Source organism: Dicentrarchus labrax, unplaced genomic scaffold (genome assembly GCF_905237075.1).
Source record: "Dicentrarchus labrax unplaced genomic scaffold, dlabrax2021, whole genome shotgun sequence".
Lineage (NCBI taxonomy): Eukaryota > Metazoa > Chordata > Actinopteri > Moronidae > Dicentrarchus > Dicentrarchus labrax.
Window position 1 is genome coordinate 19,043,326 of NW_026136706.1, and position 24,523 is coordinate 19,067,848.

The 24,523-nt window shown below is 39.2% G+C and overlaps 2 protein-coding genes across 2 annotated transcripts in view; one reads left to right on the plus strand and one right to left on the minus strand.

The window, feature by feature from the left end:
* Positions 1-24,523, plus strand: part of st6gal2a (ST6 beta-galactosamide alpha-2,6-sialyltranferase 2a) — a 42,047-nt gene that overhangs the window by 11,416 nt on the left and 6,108 nt on the right. Inside the window, exons 2-6 of the mRNA XM_051404867.1 lie at positions 4,810-4,866; positions 4,955-6,065; positions 14,854-14,951; positions 16,205-16,306; positions 20,412-20,586. Coding sequence (XP_051260827.1) covers positions 5,045-6,065; positions 14,854-14,951; positions 16,205-16,306; positions 20,412-20,586 — 1,396 coding nt within the window. The 5' untranslated portion in view covers positions 4,810-4,866; positions 4,955-5,044. The remainder of the gene's footprint in view (positions 1-4,809; positions 4,867-4,954; positions 6,066-14,853; positions 14,952-16,204; positions 16,307-20,411; positions 20,587-24,523) is intronic.
* The window catches only part of tmtops2b (teleost multiple tissue opsin 2b), a 31,429-nt gene continuing 29,335 nt past the window's right edge, over positions 22,430-24,523 (minus strand). Inside the window, exon 5 of the mRNA XM_051404871.1 lies at positions 22,430-23,327. Coding sequence (XP_051260831.1) covers positions 23,268-23,327 — 60 coding nt within the window. The 3' untranslated portion in view covers positions 22,430-23,267. The remainder of the gene's footprint in view (positions 23,328-24,523) is intronic.

Below are 24,523 nucleotides of genomic sequence, written 5' to 3' on the forward strand. Positions count from 1 at the left end.
ATTAAAGGAAAATGGCTTTATATTTTTAGATGGAGAACAACTCCACTCTTGAAGGCTTAATATTTTATGAGGAACAAGCCCTTTGGTTGGGTTGGTAGTAGAGAGAACGTGCACACTTGCATCTTATTTCCATGTAATGTGCAGAATAGAGGAGGACAGCTTGTTCTCTAGCAGAACCAGCCTGGTTTTGGGGACTGAATACCTCAGTGATCCACTGCCTTTTTTTGTTTTTGACTCTTTTATTTCCTCTTTGTCTCTTTGAATAAATACCACAGATTAATTTTTATTAGCCTAATAAGACTACCCACTCCATGTGAATTAACATGTTTTGTGCCTAAATACAGGCAAGCACTGAGAACATGTTCCTTATTTTAAGTTCATGTAGCCTTTACTTCGCTATGCCAACTTCCTGCAGAAACCTCTTCAGGTTGGCTGTGATTAAAGAATTCATCACAGCCTTTCCACCCTGGTTCCTCAGCAGGGCGTAGTAAAGTGCACTGAACAATTTTCGGTGAGATGCTGTGCGTCTGTATTCCCTCAAGGGCCGTCCAATCACTTACCTGGCAGTCAAAATAGTGGCTGGAGTTCAGTACAGTCACCTCTGGCAATGCCCGTACTATAGACGCATTGAGAATATTACAGCAGGCAGGAGCAAAGCATGCTGGGACTTTGAGAATGCAGTTACATAAAAATAGATATAATATGGTATATTTTACTCTTTTATGTTTCTATTGTGGAGCTGTTTTTATCAGCTTCTTTCTGCCCTGAGAGATGCAGGTTGTTAATTTGGCAGTGTTTGAGTTTGAAGTAGTTTGTCTTTTGAAGAAAAAAAAAAAAAGTTTCAGTCAGATTTTAGACGTTAGGCTACAGCTGTTGCCATGTTTGTTGAGTACACAGTTACTGTGGCTACACGGGCCATTTGTCGAGATATATATATATATATATATATACACATGCTGTGCCAAACTGGGCTCTCAGAAGCTGTCTAAGAAAATGTGCCTTATTGACACTTTGCATTGTCTTGGTTGGTTACTTTTCTATTTAAGTCCGGATGTCTTTAGCTGCATTTACATATTTACTTGTTCACTAGGTCACTGAATAAAAATTACACTTTGTTAACCTACCCGGTCATTTAATCAACTATCTTCCAAACTCTGGTACATGGTGTAATTACCTTTTTTAAACTGTCTTCCATGTATGATATCACAAATCAAATTTCTTTCACAAGAGACTCATTCCAGCTGATCATTTCAACTTGTACTATCATGCTCCAACCATCTATATCCACTTCAGAGACAGGAAAGTAAGCTTGATTACTACAGCATGGTAGTAGTACGAGCATAGCCAGGAATCATAGTGTGGGTAGACTGGACAAAGAGAGAACCAGATGTGCATAACCCGTCCCAGACAATTAGGTTCTGAAGTGCTACCTTAGCCAAAAATAGGCAGCTAGAGTTTAAGAATACGAGTGAAATTACAGGCACAAACGCTCATTGCACCTGGTTGATGGCACAGCAACATGTAGCTCCACACATGCTCACACACCTGGCAGAAGCAAAAACATCCATCCAACGATTGGACTTGGTTATTCATTCAGATTTGCAAAAAAACTGCACAAAATCCAACTTCATGCATCAAACCACCTTTTAGGAATTAGTTATTTCACTGTAGTGAAATGATTGAGTCGGTTCTGTTTGTACAGATTTTAGTCTGTGATTGGATCCAAATTTACACCCTTCGTACTTGCAGACTAAACCCTTGCAGACTTCAGTTGTACGCGCCGTGACATGTTCACTGTCATCACGTCAAGTCTGTGAGGATGCTGGGCCATGGGGGAAGGAAATGAGCTGAAACAGGATTCCAGCCCTTAGTCGTTTTCAGGAAGAGTAATTGAAATTCCTGACCCTGTAACCCATTAAAAAGTGTTTTTTTGAGTGGTTCTGAAAAGCACATTTGTTGACATCAATTTATGCTGCTTTACATACAGAAATACAGTTTTCTACAATTATCACAAAATGGAGCAGAGGTCTGTTCAGTGGCATATCATCAAGTGGTAAACAAGCACTAAACTGTTTTCTTTTAAAGACTGGATAAGTGAGTCTGGAGAAATTCTATACGGTGACAAATACCACGATATACAGTGAACAAAAACTTCAAGTGACGTAAGTAAAGTAAGCTATGTTGTAGTTTAGCAGACTGCTGAAGTTGTAGTTGTGGACGGGAGTATGGTTTTCACACTATTTTAATAGCCGATGGATAGTTTCAGTCAATTTTCAAGCAATAATAGAGAACAAGATGATAAACATGATCTAGTTCCAGTGTCTGTCTTTTGTTATCTATTGTTTGATAATTCAATTAGATGAAAAAACACGGACCCATGTGGTATCACCTGAGGATTTATGCAACTTAGTAGCTGATGAATGTACTGAGATCAGTTGCTCTCGACATGTTTCCTCTCTGTTCGCCGCTCATTAGCTCGCTTTTCCAACTTTTTCCTCTCATGCAGGTCATAAACCACCTAAGTATCCTCTTGACGGTAAATGACCTGCATGCATTTAACCCATCTCCTCCTAGACATTAGAGTCTTCCTCACTCCCACTCATATATAGATCATGTATTCATATTGGATCTTGGTTTTGGTCTTTACTGTACGAGATCTACGCTTTATATTATATCAGGCTCCTGCTAACTCCCACTTAGTCATTTAGTCGTCCTTTGCTGTCTGGCAGTGTCTCATTTCCATGTTTCCCGTTTTGCACCGTTTCTTTGTGTAGCCCTCACAAGACTGGCTCTGTCCTCCACCCCCGCCTCTCCATCTGTGCCACGCATTTATGTTGTTTCACTGCAGTTTCTGAAGCGCACATTCTGATTACTACCAGGTGAGGCAAACTAACTGCGCTCTCACATGCATTCACGACATGCCTCGGGACACACACACACACACATCCACTGTGGGGTTCTGTGGAGCAGTGGTGCATATAGACGGCATTTGCTTGTTGACAACATTGTCATTGGAAAGCAGTGTGTTTTGCTGCTTGTTTTCTTTCTTTCTGGGCATCAGACCTGCTGTTGTTATTTCCAGGTGTTAAGTGGCATATTTTCTACTGAGTAATATTTGACCCCAGCGTGGTAGACATGTTGAAACTGCTACACAGGGGATTACTGCCTGACATCTACCCCACCTGTCTTTGGCCTTGAGCAGAACAAGTTTTCAGAAAGAATCCGATTGTGTGTGTATTTGTGCAGATGTGTTTGTCTTTGTGCTTGCATCAGTTTCTTTGCCGTTATTTTCTTTCTCCCATACTGTCTCTGCTCCATCTGGCCTAGTTGCTCCCAGCTGTTTGACCATGGTCAGTGCATGAGCTTTGGTCTCCTGTGTGGCCCTGGGGTGGGAGGCCTGGATGTCTGGGTATAGGCGGGGGATGCCTGAGATCACTTCTGCAGGACCCAGCAGCTACAGAGTCAGGAAGCTGTAATTAGGACTAGAGGAGGCTTAACACTCAGGAGCTTTTTTCTCCTTCCTTACCCTGCCACTCTCTCTCTTGAGAAATGCTCCCACATTAAGAGACCAAAGCTCATAATTACGTGTGGTTGAGAGGATTGTAGTCCTCTGATGTGCGGCAATTTAATGCTTCATTTATTTACCTTCATTGCTGTGTATTTCACTCTGTAAGCCATCATTGAACCTAATGTGTTTTACACCAGAGTATTTGACTAAGTCAGGCTGATAATGAGAATGTTATTTTTAATGATTTTTTTTTTGTACAGCAAGGAAATAAGCAAAAAGTATCATGTTCATGCACATGGGAAATACTGACGAGTCCAGGTTTTGAAGTAGTGTCTTAATCATGTTGCTTATGGGTTATTACAATGATGACAGGAAATGAGAAGCCAAACAAATTTAAAAAGAATGGATAGATAATTCAATCTGTTTAAAACACAGAACACAACGTTTTATAGTGGAGATGCTCCACCTCACCTAAAGTAAAGAGTTTCTCCGGTTGAAAGGATTTGTTAATTAATCTATTAGTTTATCAACAGAAAAATAATTTGATATTAGATCAAGAATCACTGTTCTCAAAATGTGAGGGGATTTGCTGCTTTTTCTGTTTTGTTTTATTGTAGGTTTTATATGTTTGCGTTTTGGATTATTGGTTTAACGAATACAGTTATTCAGTTTGGCCACTGGGGAATTGTTGGGGGCTGTAGTCTCCGCTAATGTCAGAAGGAACAACAGATCACAAATGAGAAGCTGGATCACGTCTGAGTTTTTACACACTGTGAAAGTACAAACTGCCCAATCAGTCACAATCAGCTGCTGATGTGTCAGAAAAAAACTCACTGCTACACGGCAGGTTTGCCTGAAGTTAGTTTGACAATCACCAATTGAGTCTGCATCAAGTTAAAATTAGGTAAGGCTAAGTATTGGCCTCAAACTAACCAAATTTACTTAGAATATATTTGTTTTATTTATTTGGGGTTTGTTTAAATGGTTCATATTTTGTGTGATCTTTTGATGTGTGAGAAAACATTTCAATCCAGCTGATGCAGAACCGTCTTTAGTTCTTTTTGTGACTTAAGTGCCGGACATTTTATGAGTGAAGCTGTAAATTTGATTCCAGTTAATAAATGGCCTTAGTCTTTAAAAAATGTCTTCTTTTTTGTTATGAATGGAGAGCAGCCAAGTTCTGCTCTGCAGGAGGTGTTTTCCTGCGGTGTGTCTGTGTGAGCACTTTTTTCATGCACACACTGACTCATGTATGCATGTGCACTCTTGACTCCTCTAATTTGTACCACTCCTCTTCTCAGGGTCCTGTTATATCCTTGAGGACACACGGACATGAAGAAATAGAAGCATCAGTTGAGGTGAGTGTCTCAAGCCTCCCCTTTACTGCTCCACATGTTTCCATTTTTCCCCTGAGCAGTTTCATTCAGAGCGCTCTTCTTTTTACAGGCCCTCCAGCTGACCTCCGGGCTAAGTCCTGGCCGTGGGGCTTTGTTGTTGGTGGGCCAGCTGAACAGGCTTGTATGTGAGTGAGAGGTAATGAAGTCCAGTATGAGGCAGTGGCGGAGGCTGGTGCTGGCGGGAATGCTGGCCTGGGTTCTCCTCTTCCTCGCCCTCCTCTCTTACTTCCTGGATGCTCGTGTGAATGAGCCCCTGACCTCTGCTGGCTCTTTACTCTCCCAGCACCCTGACACCCGTCGCCTGGCCTCTATACAGGCCTCCCATCAACAGCCTGCCAACCTGGGCTCCCGACCTGAACTGGCTTCCACCTTAACTACAAACTACCCCAGAGATGAGTCAGAACCAGAGCCCTCTGCCAGCTCCACAACCCCAGAGTTCAGCCTGGAGGTGAGCCACAGCCCGAACAGTGCTCCCTACTCTATTTATGGTGGCCAGGAGGCCAGCCATCAGGACTACCTGGACCCACAGAGCCTGGCGGCCTGGTCCTCCTTTGGTACAGAAAATGTGGGTTCTCACTCAGACCCTGCAGTCCAGAGTCGTGAGAGAACCTCCCAGACCACAGAGTACCAGAACCATGCCAGCAACATGCGCTACCACCGTGGGGAGGAGGAGGAGGAGGAAGAAGAAGAAGATGATGAGAGGGAAAATGAAGATGAAGAACAAGGAAACAAGAGGAGGACTGCAACAGGCAGGAGGGCTGGCAGTGACTCCTCTGATCTAGAGGAATATTACTTTTCCAAGTCAGCCTCTGTGGTCCAGCGGCTGTGGCGGGGCCGCGTGTCCGCCGGCATGCTGAGTCCTCGGCTGCAGCGTGCCATGAAGGACTACGTCAGTGCCAACAAACACCGTGTTTCCTACAAGGGGCATCGCAGGGCTGCCCAGAGTGCTAAAGAGATGCTGTGTCAAATGAAAGCCCAGGCCCGGCTGAGGACAGTGGACGGGTCAGAGCAGCCATTCTCCTCACTTGGTTGGGCTCGCCTCGTGCCGTCTCTTCCCCTGGAGCAACTGCACGGACGGCAGGACCAGAGCAGCTTCAAGACCTGTGCAGTGGTCACTTCGGCCGGTGCCATCCTGCGCTCAGGACTGGGCAAAGAGATCGGTGAGTAGAAGGAGAAAAGATTTTGAGCAAGGGCAAAGAGGGGCCACAGGGCTGCGCGCCAAACCGTAATACCTTTTTTTTTTCCCGACTGATATATCTGGTATTTTTTTAAACTGACCATATCTAATTTAAATATGTTTGGGGCAAAGTCCTGCTAGACAACATTTCATTTTCCTTGATGAAAAGATATACCCAGCTCTACAGTTGACAGAATAAAAGATAAGGGAGGATGCACTGTGGCCGAAGTATAAGCTGAAAGATCTGAATTTTAAAAATGCTGTGTGTGCTCAGGACACTGCCAAACAAAAAATCCACTATACTTAACCTAGAGGCTGCAATAATAATTACACCCCACAATCTGGAAGGGTTGGACAGAACAAACAACATACTGGTAATTCTGTTTTTTGTTGAGTCAATCCAATTGTGGGACTTAGAATATCAGTGTTCCTGTCATGAACATAAGTATATTTCCATTCACCTGTTTTTATGTGCATGCACATTAAAAACCTGTGTGGAAGTGACGGGAAAAAAAAGAAACTGAAATATTGCTGTTTTGATGCTTAGTTGAGATGAATTGGTAACACACAGACTTAGTGAATCAATCATGACATACGTACATGATGCTCATGTGAATTAAACTTCCTCTTAAGCTTTCGCTCCACTAGAGTGAGGGGAAATAGTGTCGGATGAAGAACATCAGATATATGCCGAGTGATAAGTAACCTGTGACTTTCCTCAAAATGATAGTATATAGTAAAGTATATTTTTTGGAGGCTTTTATTGCCTTTATTATAGTGACAGCTGATGACACGCAGCAAAGGGCCACCGGTCAGATTTGAACCCTGGGCTGCTGCAGCAGGGACTTCGGTACATGGGTCGCCAGCTCTACCAACTGAGCTAACCGGGCACCCTTGTTTTCCTTTTTAATCATATCCTCTTATTGCGCCCTCTTCTCCTGCAATGGTTTAATGGTTTCCGAATGGAGAATTAGCACCACCAACTGTTAAGCTTGATAAGCTTGACTCCTGATATTCACATAATGGTAGTGAATGGAAATGCGCATATATTTCATTTTCTTTTGCTAATTTTAGATTGAAACTTGACTATTGTCACTAGAGTAAACACCATGTGGCCATTTTAAATTAAAAAGGTTTTTCTCCTCTAAAGCAATAATTTATTAGCAAATTTTTGGTTATGACAATCTCTCTTGTAGATTACATTCAAAGTTGACTCATGGACCTGAGGGTGGAGGAAATGAAAAGAGCCCAAAAAGCATGAATTTAGTCCATAACTTTAATAGCACAAGATTTTTTGTGTACAAGTTGAAATTTCAGCCCGTTGATGGAACTGTGGGCATAGACTGATTACGTTTGGCGCTCTTGAGGCCAGTAAAATACACGGTACATTTCATGGAAATTCATTTTTGAGCGACTTTATCACAGACAAAGCTCTCATCATGTTTTCTTCTCTAAAAAATAATTTCAAAGTGAATTGCCAACAGAGAAATGGTATCATATATTCTCAAACAGTGATCTTTATTTGAGACGGGCAATTACTAAATTTCAGTTTGATGTTATTTGCTGTTGGTGCTGGACACAGTTAAAGGACTTGTGTGTGTAAGATTAAGTGGCATCTAGCAGTAAGGTTGTAGATTGCAACCATTTGAATACATCTCAACCTTCCAACGAGGAACTATGGTGCCCTCGAAACTTGCTCAAAATGTAAAAGGCCCTATTTAGAGCCAGAGTTTGGTTTTTCCCCTCTAGACTACTGTAGAAACATCAGAACGTCAGATAGAAGGCCTTGCTATTGGATTGGATATCGTCTGTTGCCTTTTTAACTTGTAAGTTTGGTGGGCAGAGTGTTACGAGGTTGTGGATATAGAGATTTGCATATGTTTGCATATGTTTTGCCTACTGCACATTTCAGGTCATGGAATTGTTATAAAGCAGTTACAGCATAGTAGAGCTGCAGCTGAATAGTACAGTTATAACAAGATTACTAAGATCCATGTTAAGACAGTTACTGTAGCTTGTCAGCAACTCCAGTTTAAGGTAGGTGAATGGGGTAGTAGTATACCATCTGAGTGACTGAACTAAGCTTGATCTCTTAGAGCCGAAGGATCTGTCCTAGGTTTCTGCCTTTTAACAGGCAGTTTTTCCTTGCCCTTGTCGCCTAGTGCTTGCTCGTGGTGGTACTGTTGGGTCTCTGTAAATAATGTTTTAAAGAGTTCGGTCTAGACCTGCTCTATTTGAAAAGTGTCCTGAGATAACTTCTGTTATGAATTGGCGCTATACAAATAAAATTGAATTGAATTATGCTTTGAGCACAGTGGCCTGCTACGATGTGGAATTTTGATGGTCAACAAATATCTATTTGTATCTACAAGGACTTGAAGGATCTCCAATTTTTGCATGGCATTTGCAGATTAACTTGTCAAACTGACTGTGAGCAGGGTTGAGTGTGTGCCTAGTAGGCTATATGTCTTTGTGTTTGAATGTGTGTCTTCTTGGTTTAGAGACTTTGGCAGCTCTGTGGTTAGTGGGGAGAGTGTGAAGTCAGTGACAGATGGCTCACTAGAAAAAAAGCCCCCCTCTGGTAACCAATCAGGCTCCTTCACATCACATATAGCTTCCTTGCATTTCCCTGTGAATTCAGCTGTTCAGACCAAGCAAAATCATTAATATGAAGAGCTTCAGCTTTATTATATTTCTGTAATGTCCCTATATACTGACAGCGTTCTATAGACGCTAGTTGTCCCAGAAAAGAGACACCCAGAAAGAGAAGCATGTCAAACAAAAACTGATGCGTGCAGGTGATTCAAATCTACAGCTGCACTTTATCCTGTGGGACCCAGTGGGGTTAACGTCTGTCTGTGAACACACCAGTCTCAACACTGACGCCTCCACCTGCTACAAAAAAAATCTTAAATCTTAATCATAAAAAGAACACACTTACGACATTTATAAAGCTGCAGGGTGTAAACAGGTTTGCTGTAAAGTTTCAGAAATACAGATGTAGGATGTGGTTTAGTTCAGTGAGTGTTGTTGTGTATTGTTACTTCCTGATGACTGTTTGTTTGGTATTTCTTGTTAGTAAGAAGAACATTTGATTGACTTTCTATTCTTCCTTTTAAGAGGCACCGAAAAGGGAAGCAGACTTCAGTTCTGGGCACCAGGCCTTGGACTTAAACTCGGCAGGTGCTTCTAAATCTCTGTTGATGTATCATCATCCCCCATGTTTGTTTTTGGGTTCTGGCCAATAATGTGACCCATATGCACATGCTTATAAACAAAGGAAGTATACGTGTCTTTTTGTCTTTGTGTCTTTGCTTTCCCTGTTTTGGACATACCTTGTTAAAAAGCGATTCCAAGCCCCACATATGCCATCAGAGAGTCGTTATGAGAGTGCAGAAAAGTTGTCAAATGAAAAATTGCAATTCATGACCATTTGAGGCCAATCACATACATATTTATGTGAAGCAGCAGCAGGGTATTGGTTCAGTGTGTCATCATCATGGTAATCTGTTCTTAAATAAGAGATTTTGCCTGACAGGGGATTTAGGGCCTGTCCTCACCAATACGATGTCGTTTAGAAAAAAATCTCCGTAAACACGGTGTCGTTTCCAGAAATATCTGCGTCCACACAGATTCACTGACAACGACCCAAAACGCTGCAGTACATATGCCAGGCCTGTATGTTGCGCTGTGACACCGTCACACCAATACACTAAAACCGGGAGAGAAGCCATGGAGCATGCACTGTTTACAAACAAGTAGTAGTAGTCTGTTGTTGTTGTTGTTGTTGTTGTTGTTGTTGTTGTTGTTGTTATGACGCGTCTAGCGGCGCCGGCTGAGGTTAAAGGCTAGAGAGGCGAGGCTAATCCGTTTTCGCCGTCCAGACGACTTTTCGGATTTTCCCACTCTGGGACCCGTTTCCAAAAAATAACATTTTAACACCCCGAAAATGCCGTATCCGTCTGGACGCGAGGCCGATACGATAAAGTATTTATCCGGATTCGAGAAAAACGTATTTGTGAGGACCGGCCCTTAGTGACTTGACAAATAAGATAACGTTTATAGAGCTGATTAATTATGGAACAGACTCATAGTGTTGTAAAAGCCTGACTTTGTTACATTAATTCTCAGGCTCAGCTTCAACAGGAAATCAAACCACATTGATCCCGCTCCATCTACTTCTTCTCACCCTGCTGTCCTTCCCAAAAGGCTGCACTGCATCAAAACCCTCATTATGCAGCTTTGAACTGTGACAAATCATTGAAAGATGAATGTGAAAATGGTTCTCTTTTCTGTGCTGCTTGCAGGTCGGCTGACATTTAGATTATCCGGTTTCTCAGCAGTTCATCCTGTGAGAGCTTAGTAACTGAGGATTTGGTTTGGTTTAGTGTGTGTGTGTGTGTGTGTGTGTGTGTGTGTGTGTGTGGGTGTGGGTGGGGTGTGGGTGTTGGTGTGGGTGTTGTGTGGCTGCCATCATGTGGTGGACAGGATGAACTGCATCCCCAGTACAACAGTGGATGGAGAACATAACAGCAACACATTTCAGCATTATTCAGCTAAATGCCCTGCAACAAATGCCGTCTTTGTAAAGTTTATTGTATTGATTGTTTTTGACATGTAGATTCACTCAACTCTATGGTCGTTTTAGATGATAGTTTGTGCTTTTGTTGAGTAAATATGATATTAGGATGCCTTAGTCTGTGCTGGTGAAGCCTTGGCTGACTGTCCCTCTTTGTTAATGTTGTTTATCTGCAAATTTCAGGTCATAAGTTTGTCATAAGAGTAAGTATGACTGATTGGTTTTGATGGATTTGTTATTGATTCAGTTGGGCAGAATTGAAAAAAATTCAAACTCAGTGCCCCCAGTGGTAGTATTAAGAAATGACCCTGTGTTATATCTGTCAGCAGACCTGAAGACACTGACATATAAAAGGATTATTTTCTTTTTCTACAAAAAATGCTAATGATTTATCAGAAAACAATTACTGTCAACAAAAACAACAAAAAGTAAATGGTCACTTTTCTAGATGAGGTGGGGTCTAATCTTTATAGAACTGCCAGCTAGAGCTAGAAATGTAAATTACAGCTGCATCTAATGATGAATCATTATCAATTTAGCTTTGTTTATAACAGTATAACATGTAAGAAAATTGTGAATAATACCATCACAATTTTCTTTGTCCAAGACCCAAATATATTCAGTTTACAGTGACAGAAAAGCACAACACATGTGAAGAGGCAGACACCAGCAAATGTTTGCCATTTTTAACCTGAAATCTGACCAGAATGATTACAGAAGAATTGGTTGTCACAATAGTTTTTTATTTATTAATTTTTATCTCTAAGCGTTTCAACTCTAATGCAATCGATACAAATATGAATCTTTATTTGCACACACTACCAGTGTAGCAGTATCTAGCGGTGACATTGCAGCTCGCAACCAACTCACTTCACCCTCCTCTCCCAGTCGAGTAGGAAAAACTATGGTAACCTTGAAACTCGTGAAAAACACAAAAGGTATGATCTAGAGCCAGTGTTTGGTTTATCTGGCGGCGGTTAACATGGCGGCCTCTGCAGACGAGGACCTGCTACATCTGTAGATAAAAATGTCTCATTCTAAGGTAACAAAAACACAAGGATTCTTATTTTCAGGTGATTATACACTAATGAAGTCACACCTATGAATATTATATTCCATTTATGCCAATAGATCCTTCTGAATGTTACACACTGGACCTTTTTAAACAATGATATAAAATGCCTTGCAGGGAAGAAAAACAAGAAGGTGTGAAAGAGTAAAGATGTGTGTCGAAGCACAAAAGGTAACTTGAAAAGCCTTAAAACTCGTCATCATCCTTAGAACAGCCAACATTGCCCAGCAGGGCCTCATCTGCTGATGCTGTAGAAATCTCTGGCACTCGATGGGTAAACGGGTAACGTAATAAGCCTAGGCTCAGTCACAGGGATGTTGATCTCAAACTGTAAAAGTCATTCATAATGTGAGGAATGTAACGTATCCAACATGAACAAACTGCATCAGTAGAGGAGCAGTGTAGTTCAGTCTCAAGGACACTGATGAATGCACTGTAGCATTAGATTAATCAAACTCTCTATGACAGAAGATGAATAATGATGTTATAATGCTGTAGTTTAATCACTGTGTTCGTCACAAGCTTTGCATACTTTCTGCCACTGAGAAAATGCTGTTGATGTAGAGGAACACACAGCTTACTCTAAAACCTGAATCTGACCAGAGGACCAGAGTTTCTTTTTGCTGTTCTCCACACAGTCTGTTTACTGTAGAGCTGAGGTTTACTTTCAGCCATTATAGTATTAACAACTCTCAGCTTTTAAACATGCTGATCTCTGTTTATTGATATACGCAAAGTCAGAAACAGAAACCCTTGGTTCTTCTTATAAATACTTGATTGGAAAACAAGTGTTGCATGTTGCAAACTAAGTAGGTCATAACAGGCAAATCGCTGGATCTATTTATCTTGTTTCTTTGCGGAGATAACTCAGACAAGTAGGTGCTTTGACCCTGATCAGCAGGTCTTTTTCTCAAAGGTCAGACAGGCAAAAATCTTTCTGTCGGTTTGGGGTTGGGACTTGGGTGAATGTTTTTCATTTTGGGGAGGATGTAGAGTTGCAGAGGCTAGATGAAGATAATTGGTCTTCTTTTCTTTTCACTATTTATATTTAGGTACATTTTTGAAATTTCTCTTGAAGCACTTGACAGTTTTAAACTTCTAGGGCTCCTCAAAGAAATATTTTTTGATTAAACTGCTCACCACTCTGCAGCCTCTGAAGGGGGTCATGAGTAAGGCATTACTTAATTTTAAGGGATCACAGTGAGATTGAAAATCACTGGTTTCAGGAAAGAATATCCATAGAAAAAATTTGTCATGAAGACATTTCGACAGGTTGTTAGTTGGAACTGGTACCCTCTGTCCTGTTACATAATTGAAGTCTGAGTGGCTTTCCCACCATGTAGAAACCTTATGAATTGGCTTAATTGTGCCATGTTATTTGTTTAATAATATCCTGTAGTACCAATTCAACACAAAATACTCTTCATTAAGAACTACAAGTATATGTGATAGTCTCCAAACACTCAAATCAATTTAAGGCAAAGGCAGTTTTATTTATATAGCACGATTCATACACTTAATGCTATTTCAAAGGGATTAACATGAACAACACTGATAAAACCTAAAGTTGCCAAAGCTTTAAATATGTGAAAACAATTGTAGGCTACTACTATGTGTCATCTTTACACCATCGTTACTAGTTATGGCAAACACGATAATCAATTAAAGTCAGTGCATCAAAGTATAATCAAAAACAATATACAAAAAATACCTTGGAACAATACATTCTAGAAATATGAATTATGGAAATATTACAATAATAAACAAATAAGTGAAAAAGTGACGAATGAATAATAAAATACATACATTAATAACTAAATTAATAATAAAATGAAGTTTATAGATAAAATAAAAACAAATCGGGATGGAAAAAATGGAAATTAAAAAATAAACAGATACAAAATAAATACAAATTCTAAAGGGAACAATAAAAAGTGAAAAGATTTGATTGTGCAATAGTGTTTCTTTTTTTCTTTTTCACAAAATACTAATGTGCGACACATTAATGTCCTCTTCTGTAAAACTAACATTGATTATTTGGCTCCACCAGCAGCTGATTGTGCTGGATATGGACAAAGAACACCATCTTTAAGAAAACTTCCTTTTACCATCTATCAGTGTGACGAATCCCTACAGCGAACAGACATGTTTACATTATTATATCGGATCAGGAGGGCAAACTCAATGTCAAAGCTAGTGAGCATGTGTTCCCGGACTATTTACAGCACGTAGCGTTGTTGTGAATGTCAATTGGTGTTGACTGGTGGCAGTGATGAAGGACTATCCGATCTAAAGCCGGAGGGTCATTCATTCTGGTGTCAGATCAACACAGGAGGAGGATCTGTGGACCTGACGGATCGATTAACTGACAGGCAGACATTACAAGTTTCTAATTATTACTACAACCATCTATCAAGCTGAGGATTTCATGTCAGTGTGAGTTCATGTGTGTGTATGAACTGTGAAGGACACTATATATGTTTATGTATATGTGTATACACTATACAGCATACTGTGGGCAGAATTGGGTATTAAACTAGAATATTTGTGTCTCATCAGTTACAAGCGCTAACCACTAGAGAGCACTTTGGTTATGTCTGTGAACCAGCGAGTGTGATGAGAATTCACACCACTGCAGTCACTATGTTGTCATAGTGACTTTTGCCACTAACATTTTGATGGTGCTGGGGCCATTGATCTGACTACAATATTTACAAGAAGACGCATGTGTGTGCATCAGTCTGAAGTAATTCAGATGCAAATGAGCGTGTGCGTGTTTCATTGAGCCACAGTCTCCATGTATGTATGTATGTATTTATTATTTTGCCTTGAAAAAACAAGACGAGGACAGTCGTGACTGTCATGACCTTGACAAGCTCTGGTTAATGTGAGACACTTGATGGGCAAATATTTGAAACTGACCCTGAGGTACTTTTTTCCTTGTTTTACATTGATATGGACAATTCAAGGGTTGAGTGTCAAACCTTGAACCAAACATATATTGTCTGATTTAAATAAATATAAAACCAAACCAGCTTTAGTTGTCATATTCCCCTATGTATACTTCAGGGTCAGTTCATTACCTGCTTTAAGTGACGTGGTCTGTGGTTTGCCTTTCAGATACTCACGACGCAGTTCTACGGTTCAACGCTGCACCTACAGAGGGATACGAGAGAGACGTGGGGAACAAAACCACTATTCGCATCATCAACTCGCAGGTGAGTGAGAGTCTGGCCTTGTACAATGCATAATAATGATTCATTAATGGATTATGGAGAATTCAGAGAGCTGCGTGAAACACATGTAAGACATAGAGCGGCACATGATGAAAATATAAATGATTTATGACTTCAATTATTTCTTGACATGCAGTGAATGTTGTTTTATTGATGGCTGGTTTGCATTTCGTGATTGTTTTTATTTATATCAGCTCAACCATTTGTGAATAGGAATGATTGTATCAATAATACATTTGCTATTTAATTAGCTCATTCTGACCGTATAATGGGAATATGTTTTTATAAAAAAAAACCCTATTATTATTTTTATATATATATATAATATATATATATATATATATATATATATATATATATATATATATATATATATATATATATATATATATATATAAATATATATATATATATATATATAAAAATATCAAAATTTTCTTTGAGGATAGTTCATGTTTGTTATGGCACACTTTCTTATTAAAAATCAGAGCTTACTTAACATTAAAGGTTCCAGCTCAACGTAGGGGAAATCCAGACTCTCCTTTCCAAACACAGTAAATGCTCTCCTGTTATAACAACACTGCAACAATGTCTCATGATTTGCAGTTAGTGTGGCAATAATCTTTTTTTACATCATAAATGTAATGTTCACTGGAAACCCATTAAAATCACGATGATGTGAAAATTGTTTGTTTGTACTAAACAGACAAGTTTTCTTACATCTGGAGAACAAGATTTGTAGGCCGGGGCATCTCTGCAGCACTACAGGACTTTATTTCAATGCAGTTTGTCACACATTTGACCTTTTGCAGCTTTTGTGATTTGCATATTGCAATTTCAATAATATTTCGATTAATTGTGGAACCTTAGTCAAATGTAGTTTTCCGTAGCTCTGTCTCAGTACACATCCATACCAGCATACCAGCAACTCTCAAGCTTGATATTTAAAAAAAATATTGAATGTTATATCTCGTTTATTCATTCTGTCCACTTATCGGCGGTTATGTGTTGGACTATTTCTTGGCCGGGAACAGTAAAACGTTATTGTGCAAGGCCAAGAACTGCCTATAAAATGATGAAATGATGTTTTTTCCAGACTTTATGTTAAGCCAAACTAATTGGCTGCTGCCAAAACGTATTTCCCAAAATGCTGAACCCTGCTTTAAGGAGATGTTGGCTTCAATGCTAATTTAGTTGTTACTCGAGTATATAACATAACATATTTCCTTTCACAGATTTTAGCCAATCCAAAGCATCGATTCAACACAAGCTCAATTTATAAGAACGTGACCCTGGTGGCCTGGGATCCTGCACCTTACACTGTCAACTTACACAAGGTATGTTCTTTTCATCAAATGAGCTCACACAAACCATACAGCCATACATCAATAAGCTCAGCAAGCTAAGCACAGTTTTCACCTCAGTTGTTAAAATAAATACAGTGTTTCCGGTAATGTATACCAATTCAGGGTTGCATGTTTCAGAAATTCCATCTTTTTATTGTGGCTTCCTCTTTCATCCTGTTTTCACCCTCTTTTTTTTGTGCTGTGTTATAATTATTATTCAGGGAATGGTCTACTTCCACAATCAATATGATCCTAGACCGGCTCAGGTTAATAACCTAAAAACAGCACTTTGCAATTAAATTTGATTTGCAAGCTGTGTGTAGCCTCCTCTCGGAATGATTTCAATTATTTGGCCAATTTCTACTATCTTGGATTATCAAAAACATTCTTGTCTGTTAATATTGATTTTCTCTTGCCATTTTTTCACAGGCTAATAATAGAACCACTTGCCCCTCTAAATGAACATTAACTAGTTTTCAGGCTTTAACCCCTGTAGTTCTCTGTGGGGGGGGGTGTTATTGTGAATCCTTGTCACCTCATTCAGTTTACAGACATATGAGACAAAGATACAGAACAATGCTGCAAAATGGAGATGAAACCTTCTTTTTATCATTTCAAATAAAGATTATCATTTATTGTTATGCAGCTGCAGGCTTCTTGTTACTCAATGACAGGCACCCAGAAGATGAACAAAGAAACAGTGACCCCAAAAAGGAGGAGAGTAATGGGATTTTTAAATAGGTCATGATGTGCTTCACAGACACTTGACCTTTTTTTTCTACATCCCTGTTGCCCACAGCTAATGCCAGTAATTAGCTGTAGAAATAGTGTTCCTGGTATATTCTTTCCGGGGTGTAGTGTCTTACAGCCTTGTTGCTTCCATGTAATCTCATTTAAAATGCAACAATAACAACACATTGTGTAACATCTCACTATTTAATAACTCGCAAAATGTAATAAATTACAATAATTGTAAATAAATTATTACATATTGTGATGGCTATTATAAAATGTAGGAGTTGCAATGCAAGAACTGCATTTTGAATAAGCTGAAGCTTTCTGACGAGCCCTGTCAAAAGATCATTGCAGTGGTTGACCAGCTAATCAAGTAATCAATCTTGTTCCTGCTTTTATTTAGACTAATAATCTATACTATAATGTCAAAGGGGGCACCACAGGTCATAGGAGTCTAATTTAATATTTGTGAAGTTTAGGAAGATCATTGGGTGTTTCTGGTTTTTTGAACATCATACACACTTACTCAGGACACCTGGGGTTGATCAGACCTCAAATTCTGCCCTAGCAACTGTTGCCCACGTATCCTCAGCAGACCTCACCATCTCCTGAGGAAGCAGTTGACTCTTCTCTCCAGGTTCCTGATAGTGGACATGGGAAACGCATCGATCATTGCCTGCTTGTCAAGCTGCTCTTGATTGATGTTCCTTTTCTGGGGGTGCTATGAAACATCTTCCCCAAGATCCTTACTAGCTTCTCCGAGATGGTTGGGATCGGCAAGTCTGTGATCGAGAACCCGGAATCTGTCGATCACAATGCCATTCTTGAGCAACAAGGACCTTGATTTCTCTGGCTTGAAAGCCAATCTTGCACATCCCATCATTTCCTCCCGCCCCTTCAGGATCCATCTGGCTCCAGAGACTGACTCAGTTAAGTCATCAATGAATTGAGGGCCTCTGCACTCTGGTACTAGCATATTCATTGCCAGAGAAAACAGGATCACTGAAATGGCTGCGATGATAACCAACTCCAGTCTGTGCTACGCGTTCTGAAAAGTGTGTGTGTGTGTGTGTGTGAGTGTGAGAGTGTGTGAGTGTGAGTGTGAGAGTGTGTGAGTGTGAGTGTGTGAGAGACTGACATCAATAAGTGACACAATATGAATACTACAGTTGTATTCGTTAAATATGTTAGTGTGTTAGGTACTTATATTTCACCAAAGGTCAAAGTGCCCAAAAAGGACCCGTTGACCAGACGTTTTTTTAACACCATCTCGTGGGGTAGTTTTCTCAAATTCATAACAGAGGTGGTGTTCAGTGCCATTCATCATAGACAGAGCTTTTATCTACAGCAGTGTTAGTGTGTCTAGTGATTTGTGTCAGAGCCTTTTCCCCAGCTCTGACAGGCTAGCCTGCTTTCTTTAATTTGCCACAGTCAGGTTGCCATACCAAGTTTTTTTTCTGTATATTTTGATGAATTCCAAAACCCTTTTAATTTCCTGAGATAAAATAGACTGTCTGACTGGCTTCCTTGCATATAAGTCAAACAAAAATGAATCTGTCAAGGAGCCATAAAGCAGCGGCTCAATCATCTGCATAAGAATTTCTTTTGAAATGCTGATTGTGTGCCAAGGACGGACCATTTGTGGGCAAATTCCATCAGAGCCCTTACCTACCTTACCCTGCAGTGCATGTAGACTGCACACACCCTCTCCCAGCACACAGCCAGGGACTATTTTGGTATATTACATTAACTATGTTTTAGTTCTATTTTGTTTGGTGTGTCCCATGTTTATCATCCATTATTTATCTTAAAGGGTAACAACACAAACCATATGTGAATAATTGAAATAAAACATCACCCCACCAACTGTGACAGAATGCTTATGTAGAGCAGAGCCACAGCTACTGTATAACCACACCGCAGGACACAGCACAAAATGGCAATGACAAATATCCTACCTACACGGCAGGCTTTTAATGCTGTTCTTTGAAGTGAAGTCACTGAAGTCAAGGACAACTTCTCAATGTGTTCATATTCATAGGCCATCGTGGCATCTTGCATGTCTGTCATTTGTTTTAAATCTGTAGTATCTGTCATCCATACATGGACAATGTATATCTAATGTCAATGTGTAATTCAGAATATATATAAAATAATGTTTTATTTTTTAGCTCTGAGGAAAGCATGCAGAAGGAGTTTTCTCTCTGTAGCGTGCATCTTTAGCCTCTTTTTTATGCTGCATTCACTTGGAAAACGATAGACGGCAAACCAGGTTTGTTAGTGGATGAAAGCAGGATGGTAAATTTGCAGCCGGCAGAGAAACGGTGGCATTGTCGACCAAAGTTAAAATATTTTAACTTTTTGCTATCCTCCACAAAGGAATTTTAAACTGGATGGTGCGTAGCTGCCTCACACAAGGGGAAAACATGGGCAATATGGACAACGGGACACTAATAATTATATAATTACATGAAACAATAAATAATTCGCATTTTATATAATCACTTTATTTACTATATTTTTCCCTTTGCAAATGATAAATCACCTTAGCAACATATCTTCAAGCATGCTCCTTTGTGCTGTCCTTCCATTCATTTGGGCTGTTTGTTTGTTTTTCCTGCGCTGAGTCTATGTAAATGCAGCATTACATTTACATTTAGCTAACCCACCAGGAGTGTGCTTTTCCATATTAAATTGTTTCAATTGGCTGCAGTTACACCCGTACAAGCAGATAATTGTACTATGTTTATTTACATGTAGTCCTATGTCCATATAAAAAGAGGTCCTATAACAAATATTTTCAGAAAGAAATTTCTGAATGGTTTTAAGACTTTATTTTTATAATAATGTGTCAGCTATCACCAAAAAGTTCTATTACTTTAGTAATTAAAAATTCTTGAAATTACATTTACTCTTTCTCATTAAAAAAATCAAAATCTATACATATGGAAATATTGTTAATTCTAAGTGTCTGGACACAAGATGTCCCTTACTTTACTGGAAGGGTCCATACTCACACTGATGTAGGTTGCATTTTGGACCATGATTGGTTTCCAAGTAGTTTTGATGTCCCTAAATACTGCTCATACATACATACATACACTCTTAAACTCAAATTTAATGTGGGCACAGAGAAACTTTCCCCCTCAGCAGATGAATACAAAAATAGCCTTTAGGGGCCAGCCTCTGCATATACATCATTCTGCACAGTAAAGCTCAAACATCAAAGTGAAGTAACAATAAGTAAAACACATTTTTCATTTCATGGCTACGATATTGATTTCATTTTGCCAACATGTTAATTGACCAGGGTGAAGAAGAGTGTAATGAAACGTGGGTCTCAACCCCCTTTCTTCCTCAGTGGTATGCCAGTCCCGACTACAACCTGTTTGGTCCATACGTGGAGCACCGCAAGCTCCATCCTCACCAGCCCTTCTACATCCTTCACCCCAGCTATGTGTGGAGACTCTGGGATGTGATTCAGGGCAACACTCAGGAGAATATCCAGCCTAATCCTCCCTCGTCTGGATTCATAGGTGAGTACACACACGTTCCTGCCGCTGTGCATTCAGTGTCTGTTCTCTTGCAGTTTCTTCTGTACTCTTATCTCTCAATTTCCTTGCATACTCCTGGAGCAGACACGTGTATAGGGGCAAAGACACACATGATGACATTTTTATCTTCAGCATGCACAGTGACATTATCAACATGCAATACATTCCAAAGCAGCACATCTGCACAGGGGATGGGGGAAATGTAACCACTGCAAGCTCATTGTAGAGACTCTCCAGCATGCAAATATATACTTCATGTCGGTCCCCTACACTATTATTTTCAGACATTTCAATAGGCGTTCCCCTTGCACAGCAGTATGACATAAAACATCCTTTCAAGGCAGGAAAATTTGTTCTCATAGTGATTACTATGTTTGATGCAAATTTTCACTCCCAATATTAATATATCTATATAATAGTTTTACCTTGGAGCATAAGGATGTGAAGACACAACATCATTCAGATTATCTTTAGTTTAGTTTAACAATAGAGTAATGTAAGTCTTTGTGTTTATTTATATGCATCCCTTCACTTGTTGTTGACAATTTACAAATTAGTTATTATACATAATGATCAAATGTATTCTGTATAAAACAAGCTGTCCAATATGTCTAAAAGAGAGAAACTGTACACATTTGCATTTTAGGCCTGTTGTTTGAAGTCATATTCTGTAGCTATATCATTGTACAGCCACCCATAATAAACTGATTTCATCACAGCAATTTATTTAGCTTTATTATCTGAATTTGCCTTCCTGTTTCATAAAATGTTTGTTATTCAGAATAATGAAATCCAGTCATATGGTCAGTTTTTTATGTTTCTGTTGAATCATTAACAAATATGAGACGGTTATGATAAAATTATTTTTACTCATATAAATAGTCTAACTTTGTATCTCTTACTAGTTTTGATTATTGAACAAAATTTGTAATATTGTTACAGTGAGTGACGTGAAGTTCCCAGAAGATTAAAAAAGGTCACTATCTGCATTATTCTTGAAGACAACCATTAAATGTGCGAAATAGAATAAGAAATAATCTAAATACACTTTTAAATAAAATGGTTTTACATTAACATTTTTAAAAACGTTTTAAAAAGGCAGCATGGCTTTAAATTGAAGAAAAGGTGGCCTGTCTTTTCTTCCAAACAGTCATTATTTCCCACTAAATTCATTTGGCAGATGACAGGTTGGCGATGACCACTTTTCTTTGGATACCATGGCTACGTGGTAAATAGAGGTTGCTGTGTAATTTGTTATGTCTTTTGAAGGAAATGCAGTCAGTACGGCTTTGAGGGAGGAGATGCACTATTAGTACAGATTCCATGGTGGGGTTTTTCTTCTTCTCACAGAGGACGTTCTGGGACTATCACATATCAAGCTTTGACTTCTAAAACACAATCGTCTGACTTAAAAGAGATTAAAATGTGAGACTAGTCTTTATGTTACATTTTTATGTCGATGTGCAGTCAATGGTGTAAGGGTGCTCTGATCAATGCAGCCTTTTCAATACGTTCAAAAGCAAATGGATGAATTAGTTGCCCAGTTCTATAACACAAGGTTTTCAAACATCTCTTGAATTAATTGTTGCCAAAGTCCAAATCTCAAACTGTCTCTACTGCTCTTTTTCAGCATCACTGAAAAGGCGGACATGTGTGGCACGTTCATGCTGTTAATCATTAGAAAGGAGTCAGAAATCCATAGTAATGTAGCATCAGAGCCTCACACATCACTTTGAGCAATTTGCCCTTTTCTGAGAGTTAATTTGGTTTGTATATCATTCTCACAAAAACCTCCATTCTCTTTTGAAATACAGAAATGCAATGATTCTCTTCCACAGCAATGATATTTATTAAAACAGTTAAAACCAACAATCAAATGCACATTCACATTCACAGCTGGAACTGACTGAAGGCAGTTTCCGGGCCAGGCTCATTTTGGCCTCTCATCATCAGGGTCTCATCAGCACCCCGCAGTGAGAAGGTCAGCCATTGCTGTTTCGGAGAAAAGTAGCGGCATCTTGAGTCTTGAAGTCCTGTCCGCATCAAATGTGCTTCATATCTTCATGATGCTCTGTGAACATTTCACTCAGGGCCAATACATTTCACCAGTTTGTGTCAGTTTGTGGGTGAAGAGACCATTAAACCATTAAATATCTTAAAATTATCTCTAAGTGTGTTGCATCACAGCCATGTGCTTAGGCGTGGTACGAGTTCCCATCACCCGTCACATTCTTGAAACTCCATTACTCTTAAGCTGATCATGCTGTATATATCTGTATATATTATTTTCTTCTATCAGACTGGCCTCTCCCTGCCTGGCATGGGAAACTAAAAACAGGTGAAATATGACCCGTTTGTCATCCCATATCTCCTTCCTTTTACCCATCCATGGCCATAATTATCATTGTCATTTTAAGGCCAAAAGCTCCAGAGCTCTCACTTTTACATTACAGATGTGACCATTCACTCCTAGAGAGGGTGAAGCTCTTTAATTCAATACGGGTGTAAATTATTGTCTCTTATTGATACATTTTAAATTTAATGCACAAAGAAACATGCAACAAAACCATACAATAACACAGACATAAAAATACATAAAATAAACTCATACCATGCAGACGTAAATTATAACATTTTAAATATATACACGTTGAAAGTTAGGTTCAGGATGAGGTCTTTTCTTTTAAGAGTCTGCAACATTTACAGTCTGAGCGGTGCAGAGTCTGGAGAAAGGAGGAGGAAAAGACGACAGTTAAATGATGAATATATCAATCCACTAGGACACTGATTGAAGAAGCACAAATCTATGATTGACTATCCTTGACATCTACAGCAGTACAATGACAAACTGACTGAACAGCAGCAGAGAATAGGCCCCAGATTGTTGAAAAGATGGTTGAAAGAAGACAAACTGAATCAGGATATCAAAAAGGAATTCAGCCAACATAAAATATATGTTTTAGAAGTTACGAGTAACAAGTTCACATTGTAAGGAAAAAAACCACACAAATGTTACCATTCTAAAAGTGTGAACCTTGGTTTGGAAATCTTTAAGAAACGATAGTTTTAACAAACTACAAAATTCTCAGTATTTCTACATATTTGTAGACATCATTTTCCAAAACATTTACACCCTGATTCCAATTTAATTAAGAGAAAATGTGCTTTGTATATGATAACATTGACATTTACAATTTCTGAACCTCTGAATATCAACTATTACAATTTGTAACTGACCAATAAATATTGAAAGAAAAGTATTTCCTGGACATATAGACATATAAAACGTCTGTTAAGTGGTCTATATGGCCAAAAGTACATGTCCAAATACTGTTGTGCACTTCTGGGGCTGGTTTTATGGTTTGTGCTCCTTGGTTCCAATTAGGGGAAATCTTATCGTATAACATACAGTAATACTTCAAAAATTCAATAAAGAAATGTGTTTGTTTGTTTTTTTTTAGAGTGTGTTGTAGAAGAGCTTGACTGGCTTGCAGAGAGCCGTGACCTCAACCCTTTAAATTCATTTTGGGATAAATTGGAAACCAACTACAAGCCAGGCTTTATCACCCGACATCAGTGCCCGACCTCAAATTGTGGTTGAATGGGAGCAAATATCTGCAGCCAGTTTCCAAAATCTTGTAGGAATGAGATGTTCACCACATATGGATTTAATGTTTATGTGTCTGCATACCTAGGCCATATAGCGTATATAAAATAAACACTCAATGGACACACAAAGTGATTCCTTTCTGTACAAACACAAGCTTACACATTAAAAACATTTACTTTCTAAATGTATCATGCTTTAGTCCACATTCCACAGTAGTTGACACTGAGTGTGTAGCTGTCACGCTGAGCCACTGCCGTTTCATTATGACTGTATTTCCTATCTGGTCATGTTGATGATATTCAGGCTCAG